This window comes from Melospiza melodia, chromosome 30 (assembly GCF_035770615.1).
Source record: "Melospiza melodia melodia isolate bMelMel2 chromosome 30, bMelMel2.pri, whole genome shotgun sequence".
NCBI lineage: Eukaryota > Metazoa > Chordata > Aves > Passeriformes > Passerellidae > Melospiza > Melospiza melodia.
In genome coordinates, this window is record NC_086223.1 from 3,234,943 (window position 1) to 3,246,066 (window position 11,124).

The following is an 11,124-nucleotide window of genomic DNA, read 5'->3' on the forward strand; positions in this document are numbered from 1 at the left end:
GAGAATTCATTGCTGCCTTAGCAGAAGAAATGAACTTCTTCCTGCCTTGCTCAGCCCTGAAGACACCTTAGGATTCAGAGGAAGAAGCTGACAATGACCAGACAGAATCCTGTGTTTGAATGGAATTTATGCATCATGTATGAGGTGTATGAATATGCAACAGGCTGTTGCTTTTAAGGGTTAATCCTCTGTTCATATGGGTCCTTTTTCGGGCTCATTTTGCCCAGAAAAGGTACCCAGACTGCCTGTAACTCTTTGTTTTTATTGTCTCATATTGTACTAATTCAAATTGTCCAATTTTTATTACTCTAATTGCTATTTTTTTAAACATTTTTTTACTATTAAACTTTTTAAAATTCTGAAAACAAGTGACTGGCATTTTTCACACCTGGGTTTCTCTGCAGCACCACCACCACCTCTGCTGCTGTCCAAGGGCCGTTTTTTTTATGATTTTCAATCATAAAATACACATTTCTCACTCCTCCAGAGGCTCAGCTCACTGTCTCCACACAGAGAAACCTGCAGCAGTAATTGAGGCATTCATTGTGCTCCCTCAGCCTCCAGCACACATGCTCTTTCACACACTGCAGCCTTTCCAGCAGAATCCTTGGCACTTGAATGCCTCCTTGCTTTAATCCCTGAGGTTGCTGAAGGATGCTGCTTTCATCTGATAGCATTTATGGACTGTTATAATGAGCTTTGGCTTGCTGAGATAAATTAAATTGCTCACCCAGAGGTGCAAACTTCATTAATGCCAGCAGTGAGTCAGATCAGCATTATTCTAGCCCAGAATGTAAACAGGCTGGACACATGAAAGGGGATTTGGATTTTTTTTTCTTTCTTTTTTCAACCATCCTAATTGCTGCTGACTTGTATTTGCTGCATCTCTACTGTTGGAACAAATCAGCCCAGACTCCATTTTCTTCATGCAGAAAGCAAATTCTTTATTCTTTATTCACAAAGCTCACATTTGTAGGAAATATCAGAAGGTACTGTGTTAAACCTAATTGGTCAGCAATACAGTGAAATTCAGTTCATTCATATTGTAAATTTCCATCAAATTTTCTCTCTCTAGATATGTTTACACTTTTCCTTTGTGGGTTCTCATGGGACAAATTTCATTGTTTACACAGGTGCATTTGTTTTTCACCATCAGAATAGATTGTTGTGTTAAATCTACTTCTCATTTGCATGAAGAAACATCAAGGCAAAACAATACATGTAGTGAACAAGAAACTGACAGTTATCAAGAATAAATCAGGTACAACAACTAAGAATATTTCAGATAATACACATAATTAATAATACATGTGAAATTAGGTAATTAGGAATTTCTGAAATACTGTACCATCATCCCAGAATCTGCAAACAGATGACAAATCTCAGTTTAGTGAGGGCTTGGATAATTATTTCTAGATAATAATCCCCAAGCTTACTTTAAAAATAGGTTCAGCTATCATATATAAAGGGTCAAATTTTCAAGTCAAAGTGACCTGAATTTGGTTTTGATGCAGAAAACATTTGGGTTTGTTGTCAAATTCTCCATCCAGGTAGAGCCAAGGCCTGGCCACCACTCAGGCTCCAACTGGGAGGGAATCCCCCAAACACATTTTAAAACAAGGCTCCTAAAAATAGCAGTTATGAGTAAAGGCCTTGGGTTAAAGACTAATCAAAGCATCCAGTAGTTGGATCCTTCTGAGGTTTCCTTCAGGATTGAGATGCTTCAAACACAGCAAACTGCAGGAGTGCCTCTGTGATAATAACTGGGGAAAACCACCAGATTAGCAGTTTGGAGGAGGGTTTCAATGAAGCTCAGGTATCTTTTCTTGGAACTCTGAAAAATACTTAAAATTATGAGACAACGTTGGGTCAAACCACAGAGTCAGTGCAGGTCTGGCCAGAGAGCTCAGCTGGTCTAAGAGATGCAAAAGTGGCTAGAGAAGGAAAAAAGAGTCCTGAAATGTTACATGTCTTTTAGATAATTACACAAAAAGATGTTAAAACATATAAGAAGCTGGTTATAAATACAGTAATAACATCTTATGAACGATGCCTATTATAAAATCAGTAAATTCACACAATGTAATCAATACATCAGCAATAACCATCTTATGAAGTTGAGATAACACCTTTCTAAACAGTCATGTACCATGACTGAAAAATTAAACAGAGGAAAACACTGAAACAGCTCACAATCAATAACAGCCATAATGTAGAATTATCACTGACTCTTCTGTGTTATCTATGGAAGATAAAACAGCAGAGATTGTAACAAGCAATAAAATCTTTGATAAAATTAAGGGTGAACACCCTGTACCTTCTTTATTCACAAACAGGTGTTTGGCAGTGTTTCATCGCAGCTGTTTTAGTCAGAGTCATCTCTTAAAGGAAAACAACTGTACATCTTACAATGCAGAAAAGTGATATTTAACTGTCTTAGAGTGCAATGCAAGATGTAACCAGGAGCGTGTGTTCTATTGCCAGCTGTTAAAACCAGGTGGGACAGTGTTCTTTATCTCTTCCAGGACTCAATCCTCCCTCCAGGAGTTATCTTCTGTGAATGGGCCATTAACGATTAATTATCTTTTGTTAATGGGCCATTGAGTGTCCCTGCATGGCTGATAAAACTCCACCATCCCACTGGGAGATGCTCTGCCCAGGGGGAGGAGCCAAACATTCCTACCTGGATATAATCTGAGGGCTGGATCACCACAACAGCCTTTCCCACTGGATTCCCAGAGGAAGACCAGACCCTTCTAGGCCTTCACTGGACCTTCAGAGGAAAATTCCACTCTTCTCCAGGATTCCTCCTCCACCAGAACCACAGCTGGCACTGCAGGAGGGCTGAGCCATCACCCTGACACACAGGCTGTCAGCTCCTGCTCTGACTTTGTCTGCTTCAGCAGTAAAGTTCTTTTACTGTGATCTGATTATTTCTAAACTCTTAAGAACTGCTGCAGATAAAATTCAAGGTTATAGGACATAGTTAAGACTTTAAAATTAATTGTTGCAAATAATATTGGGAGGAGAGGAGAGGCACAGGGGAGAGGAGAGTTGTGGGGCAGTGCTGTGGCCTGGCAGGAAAAAACCCAAAATGACCTCAGGTGCAAATGGTGTGAGCCTGGAGGAACCAAAGAAGATGATGAGGGAAGATTGGAGGAAAAAGAAAGAATTAGAAGAGCAGAGAAAACTTGGAAATGCACCGGCTGAGGTGGATGAAGAAGGAAAAGACATCAACCCTCATATTCCTCAGTACATCTCCTCAGCACCGTGGTACATAGATCCTTCCAGGAGACCCACACTAAAGCATCAGAGACCTCAGGCAGAGAAGCAAAAGGAGTACAACTCCTCTGGAGATTGGTACAAGCGAGGAGTTCAGGAGCACTCTGTGGCCACGAGGTACTGCAGAGGAGCCTGTGAGAACTGCGGGGCACTGACACACAAAAGGCAACACTGCATGGAGAGACCCAGGAAAGCTGGAGCAAAATACACAGGCATGGATATTGCCCAGGATGAGCACGTGCAGCCCCAGCTGGTGTTTGGTTACGATGGGAAGAGAGACAGGTGGAATGGTTATGACCCAGAGGAACACATGAAAATTGTTGAGGAATATTCCAAGGTTGATTTGGCCCAATGTGCACTGAAAGCACAGAAGCTTCAGGAGGAGCTGGCATCAGGGAAGATGGAGCGAGTGAACTCCCCAAGATACCACGGGGGAGAAGAGGAATCAAATTCACAGACAGAAAGAGATCACAGCAGTGAAGATGAGGACAAACACACAGATGACATTGATATGCCCAGGCAGAACTTTGACTCCAAAAGACGCATCACAGTCCGAAATTTTCGTATTCAGGAAGATATTGTTAAATACTTGAGGAACCTAGACCCAAACTCCGCTTATTATGATCCCAAAACAAGAGCAATGAGGGAGAACCCTTATGCCAACACAGGCAGGAGTCCAGATGAAGTTGCTTATGCTGGTGACAACTTTGTTCACTACACAGGTGATGCCATTTCAATGGCACAGACTCAGCTCTTTGCCTGGGAGGCTTATGACAAAGGCTCTGAAGTTCATCTTCAAGCAGACCCTACCAAATTAGAGCTCCTTTATAAATCTTTCAAAGCAAAAAAAGAAGATTTCAAGGCACAGCAGAAGGAAAGCATCCTGGAGAAGTATGGAGGACAGGAACATTTAGATGCCCTCCCAGCTGAACTGCTGCTAGCTCAAACATAAAATTATGTGGAGTAATCTAGGCATGGAACAGTCATCAAGGGACAGCAGAGAGCTATTGCTTGCTCTAAGCATGAAGAGGATGTGAGGATCAACAACCATACATGCATTTGGGGTTCGTGCTGGAAGGAAGGGAAGTGGGGTTACAAGTGCTGTCACTCCTTTGTTGAGTACTCCTACTGCACAGGGGAAACTGGGAAAGAAATTGCTAATCCAGAGGCAAGTTTAATGGAAAAGCAGCCTGAGGAGGAAGAACACATGATAAAACCCAAAACACTGATGGAGATCCACCAAGAGAAACAGAAAGAGAAGAGAAAGAAGAAGCACAAGAAGAGCTCAAATTCCAACAGTGAGGGTGAAGAGGAAAAGAAGCAAGAAAAACTAAAAAAGGCCCTAAATGCTGAAGAGGCTCAACTTCTGCACCTCAGAGAAATCACGCAGTTAGATGAGAGGAGGAGACCATACAACAGCCAGTATGAAGCCAGGGAGCCAACAGAAGAGGAGATGGAGGCCTACAGAGTGAAAAGGCAGAGACCTGATGGCCCCATGGCCTCTTTTCTTGGGCAGTAATCACAGGAGGCGCCATTCCAGTACAAAAAGCTTTTCTCATTGTTGTTTACAGCTCTCTAGACACTTAATTTTGTACATGTCTAAAAGAACAAAAACCTTTTTGTGGTCTGAAGAAATTTGTGAAAGCTTCTTTCAGCAGACATGAGCAGTCTAGTAGTTACTGGAGTTTTGTAAATGTGTGTGTATGTATACAAATACAGCCACACACATATAACATATGTATACATAAAATACATGCACCTACTCTGTAAGTTCTTGAAGGAGATCTGATTGAAGTCCTGAAATTTGGCCAACTAATACATGTATATATATATATATTTAACCAACTAATGCATAAAGTTGTAATGCAGTAAAACTGACTAGTCAGTAGAAATGGTCAGCAGGTGTCAATACACAACAAAAATGCTTGACAAAAATTGACACAACTACCACTAGAGCTTCTCACTTGTTAAGCCTGTCTCATGACTGTAAAAGAATACAGAGTTTCTTGATCACTTTGCAGTGGAATGTTCCTGTCAGAGCTGGAAAATGAAATTTCACAAATCAAGCAGCAGTATGGGGAAGCAAACAAGGAAAATATCCAAAAAGACTGTCAGTGACTTAATCCTGACTTGTCTGCATTAAGACATTCTCGTGCAGCGTGTGTTAAAAACTACAAACCACACACTTTGGAGATGCTGTCTGTAGACACCTCTAGTTGCAGTTGTGTGAGGTGGTAAAGGGGTATTTCTGTAATTTCTTTTCCTTGTTTTAAATTCTAGGAGGAGGTAGGGTGGACTCAAAACATCCTGTTTAAATGTATCACAAGCACCATCAAATGTACTCTGAATTGTTTCACTTTTTATATACTTAAACCAGGAGCTGTTATATTGTTGTGTTTTCCCCTATGCCTTTAATAAATCATGTTTTGCTTAAAAAAATAAATAAAAATAAAAGGAACAGAGCTGCAGCGGCCAAGCCATATCTACACCACAGCAATTAAATAAATTAAATATAGATGAGCCATTCCCAATTGATGGGCAGGTGCCACCCCAAAAAGGGAAGGGAAAACTCCACGATTCTGCCCTCTGCTCTTCCCCCTAAAACACTTGCGGTTGAAAAAGAGGAGGGGAAAAGGCAATAAAAACCAAACCCTCAAAACCACACACCGTAAGGGGGAAAATAATTAAAAAAAAAAAGTAGAAAATGCCTTTTCCCAGCATATTTTGCCTTTTTAAACTCAGAGCTGGGCTTTCTTTCCATGACTTCTATGTTTTCAAGTACCATTTCCACGTCACGGTTCTATCCTGCCACTTGTTTCCCCACACCTTAGCAGCATGTGAAAAGTGCACATTATATGGCTCTAGGCAGATATTTACTACATGTAATTTGTTGTATTGATTAGTAGTGCTGTATTAACAGTTTAATAGTACTGTAAATGTAGTTTTGTAGTTAAAACGTAACTTTTGAGGTTAAAATAGAAACTATGTATGTGGGATATCTTTTTAAAAAGAGGAATGAGGTACTCTCACCAGATAGCAGCCACAGGACACCTGAATCTTTCAGAGAAAGAGAGTTTATTGCTCCATTATCAGAAGGAAAGAACTTTTTCCCACCTTGCTGAGCCCTGAAGACACTTTAGGATTAAGAGGAAGAAGTTGACACTGACCAGACAGAATCCTGTGTTTGAATGGAATTTATGCATCATGTATGAGCTGTATGAATATGCAACAGGCTGTTGCTTTTAAGGGTTAATCCTCTGTTCATATGGGTCCTTTTTCGGGCTCATTTTGCCCAGAAAAGGTACCCAGACTGCCTGTAACTCTTAGTTTTTATTGTCTCATATTGTCCTAATCCAAAATGTCCAAATTCTTATTACTCTAATTACATTACTATTTTTATAACCATTTCATTACTATTAAACTTTAAAAAAAATCTTAAAAACAAGCGATTGGTGTTTTTCCCAGCAGCTGAGCACTCACTCACCACTGTCTCTGTCGCTGCTGTCCCCAGGGCTCGCTGTGGGTTTCTCTCTCCTGGGCTGCCTCGCCTTGCGCGGCTCTTTGGGCTGCGCATCCTCCACGGTCCAGGACGGCGTTTGCAGCTCGCGTTCTGTTCTCACCGGCTGCTCACTTTCCCCCAGCTGTTGTGTTCATTTCTGTGCATTCCACAAGTTCTACCTCGTCCCCGGTTCTGCTTCACCGCCTCTTCTCTTTGCTGTTTGCACACCGATCCCGCTGCTGACCGTAGCCAGAAGACCCCTTTTGCTGCTTCCCATACCCCTTTTGCTGCTTTGCATATTCCTTTTGCCCCTTTCCATACTCCTTTTGCTCGTTTCCATATCCCTTTTGCTGCTTTCCATATCCCTTTTGCTCCTTTCCATATCCCTTTTGCTGCTTTCCATACTCATTTTCCTCCTTTCCATATCCCTTTTGCTCCTTTCCATATCCCTTTTGCTGCTTTCCACATCCCTTTTGCTCCTTTCCATATCCCTTTTCCTCCTTTCCATATCCCTTTTGCTCCTTTCCATATCCCTTTTGCTGCTTTCCATATCCCTTTTGCTCCTTTGCATATCCGCTCCTTGAATTTCTATCCGTGCTGATCCTGCTGCCAGTGCTGTGCTGTTCGTGTGCTCTGCCCGGTCTGGCTGCAATCTCCCTTTCACATCTTTGTTTATTCCATCTCTAAATCCCGTCCCGCGGTCGGCTTGGCTGGTTTCACCTCCTCCTTTTGTGACAGGCTGTTAATCTCGAGTCGATCGTGTCTTTGGGGACACCTTCTGTTGGAATAAATCAGCCCAGACTCCATTTTCTTCTTGCAGAAAGCCAATTCTTTATTCACCAAGCTCATACTTGTAGGAAATATCAAAAGGCACTGTGTTGAATCTAATTGGTCAGCAATACAGTGAAACTCAGTTCATTGGATGATAAAGGCTAGTGTAAGTGTCTATCACATTTTCTCTCTCTAGATATGTTTACATTTTTCCTTTGCGGGCTCTCATGGGATAAATTTCATTGTTTACACAGATGCATTTGTTTTTTTCACCCTCAGAATAGATTGTTGTGTTAAATAAACTTCTGATTTGCAGAATATATTTAACAACCTGGGGATATATGTCCATGGGAGCTTGAAAATTGCTTGTTAGCTGCATTTAGAAGAAATGTCAGGCCAGCTTTAGCAACTTTAGCAAAGCAAGGCCTGATTTCATAAGGCTTTTATTTTATAATTCTTCTACCTGTCTATGACACTCTACTGCTTTTCTACCTCTTTATCTTCTAGGGGAAAGCATCAAATGACACCTCTGGGCTGAATGATTTAACTCCAAGTGCTCATAGTTAGCAATAGTTCATAGTTAGCAACTCTACAGCTTGGCCTGGGTAGTTTCCAGCTCTTTCTCATATTTGAAAAGTCCAAAAAGATATTTAAGACTAGATCTGGTGAGACACTAAAGTGTGTCCCTTATTTCTGTCCCTGGGAAATAAGACATTGCACACTGAGACAAATGTCAAAGAGAAGAGGAGTAAAAAGTGAACAATCATCATAAAAATGCAGGAAACTGTCACTGCATGGTGTGATGAGCAGGAGCTCTGTCCCTGATCCCAGGGTGACACCAGGGCACTCTCACCAGGTGTGTCTGTGCTTCTTGCAGGGACCATGGCTGTGTGACAGACCTCAGGACACTGCTCACTCAATAATTCACTTGCTCACCATGTTTGAAATTCATTCCTCTGATTGGCTGTGCAGGACCAAACTTTGGGGATCTGCAGACCAGAATAAGATGTTACAGGCTCCAAATTTCAGGCTGTGGATCCTTCAGTGAAAATTAGCTTCTCACAGTGTATTTTCCTAGTGCAGAATATCTTCACATTTCTTTGTACAGAGAATGGCATCAATATAACCCAATGAATTTAATTCATAATAGCAATTAAGACCCCGAGGGGGTGGATCAGCCAGGGAGGATCCAGCCACTGGGGAAGCACTTCCAGGAGCAAACGTGTGAGAGCCATCTGTCGCCTCTCCACACTCAGTGACAGCCACAGCAAGGCTCTGCAGCCTGCTCAGAAAATTCACGCCAAGATGAAGGCTTGCTGAATACACCCTGCAACAGAATACATTCACCAGGGGTGAACTGTGCCCTGCACTGCAGGGGAGGTGAGGCTCGGCCATGGTGGTGCCCTGCAGCTGCTGCCTCTCCCTCTCCTGAAGGGAAATGGGGCTGTGGGGTTTGCAGAGCTCTGAGTGCTCCCTGCAGAGAGCGTCCTGCCTCCGCTGGAGCAGGCTTTCCACCGTCTGATGGTGGGGAGCAAAATCCAAATTCCTGCTGAGAAACGTGGTGAAGTGCTGTCAGAAAAGGGAAAATCCTGCTCCAGGTGACACTGAGGAATACCCTGCACTCCTTTACCTGCAGTCACAAGACAATGAACTTTCCTTTCCATCCTTCTGCATAAAAATGGAGTGACATGCACACATATAAGGCAAAAAAAAAAATCCCTACAGGCCTTACAAAACCTGTCAGTGCTGCACAGGCTCCTTTCCCCAGGGAGAGTTGAGGAAACAAGGATGAGACAGTCGCTCATCATTCTGCTTAAGACAAGGCTGGGAGGCCCAGGGATGCTGCAGCAAAACCCACAGCAAAGCTGCAGAGCAAAGAACTGACTGAGCCAGCTCCTGGCCCACAAAATGCAGGAATCAGATCAGCTGAGGACAGGAGATGCAGGGATTCCAGGACTGCCTTGTCTCCTTGGACCACCTCACGCCTTCAGCTTTTGGGTCTTCTCTGGTGTGTGATGATGAGGTGGGACTGAATTCCCATCTGGCCATGGTGAATGTGCTTCAGACACACCTTCAGCCCTGCTTGCACCTGGCTCCTGTCCTAGGGGTGCACCCTGAGAGTGGGACCTGTGTGGTTTGTGACCACATGAAGGCATCAGCTCCAAAGTGCTGACTGAGGCTGGTGTGTCCCTGGAGGCAAGGCTGGCAGGGTTGTCAGAAGGCCAAGAAGCACCTGAAACCACTGGGTACCTGCACGGCAACCCTCCATGCCTTGCTCCCTGTCTTTGCTCTTTACTTGTCCCAACATCATGCACAGCACCAATATTTATATACAAAACATGACTGTGATTTCAGCAAAAAACAATCTGCCCCCTCAGTCCATTAATAATCTTGTTTCGCTGCCAAAACATTTTCATTTCCTTTTCTCCGGGCCTTCTTTGTCTTCCTTATGTCTATTTTTACTGCATTTTCTGACAGGCAGCCTGTCAGTTTGCCATTTAGGTGAATCTTTCTGCAGTGTGGCCAGCGAAATACGAGCAGCAGAGAAGCCTGCTAATTAAAATCACTGCCTGTAATTTATAGATGTGCTGTCTGTGCTCAAGGAGGGATGGAGAGCAGAAATCACTGCCCTCTCTGCAGAGGGCTGTGAGGCCAGCCTGGGGTCATGCAGCTGCTGCACAGTCCCCTGTCCCTGCTGATGTCACTTGGCCACGGACATTGGGGATATGGGGTTCATTGAGCACAGAATTCCAGCTGTCTCTGTTTATAGTGGATATTTTTGCTCCCAAAAGAGGGGAGAGAATGATATCAAAAGGCTAATTAATTACTTTTATACCATATTATTCTATACATCTAAAACTGAGTCTGCCAAGCACTCAACCCTGCTCACACTGCCCAGAATCTCGTGACGGTCAGTGACAGTCCTGACACACACACACACTCGCAGGACAGGCCAAGGAAACAAACCACCATCACTGTGGGTAAATAATCTCCATATTGCATTCTACTTTTGCACAAACACAGGCACAACAAATGATAAGAATTGCGCTTCCTTTCTCTGAGGTTCAGAGAATGCAAATCCCAGAAATACTCTTGGGGAGAATTGTGCCTTGCTTTTCCCTGTGAGGAGAAATGTGGGGCTACACTTGCTCCTGTCGAATTCCTCAGGGAGCAGCTCCCGTTCCCTGGGCAGCTCCCGTGAAAAGGGCACCTCCCGGGCAGGGAGAGCAGCAAGGAGCTGGGGCTGTGGGCCCATCCCGGGGGTGTGGGTCCATCCCGGGGGTTGTGAGGCCATCCCGGGGGTCTGAGCCCATCCTGGGGCTGTGAGCCCATCCCGGGGCTGTGGGCCCATGCTGGGGATATGGGGCCGGGGGTGTGCGTCCATCCCAGGGGTTGTGAGGCCATCCTGGGACTCTGAGCCCATCCCGGGCAGTGTGGGGCCGGGGCTGTGGGCCCATTCCGGGGCTGTGGGACCATTCTGGGGATGTGGGCCCATTCCAGGCAGTGCGGGGCTGGGGGTGTGGGTCCATCCCGGGGTTGTTGGTCCATCCCGGGGCTGTGGGTCCATCCCG

The 11,124-nt window shown here is 44.1% G+C and overlaps 1 protein-coding gene across 1 annotated transcript; it reads left to right on the plus strand.

Annotated features, from left to right (window-relative positions):
* Positions 1 to 3,054: 3,054 nt before the first annotated feature.
* Positions 3,055 to 4,801, plus strand: LOC134430936 (pre-mRNA-splicing factor SLU7-like). The gene is given in 1 exon segment (XM_063178830.1): positions 3,055 to 4,801. A coding segment is annotated over 1 exon segment (1,707 nt). The 5' UTR covers positions 3,055 to 3,094.
* The last annotated feature ends 6,323 nt before the right edge of the window (positions 4,802 to 11,124 follow it).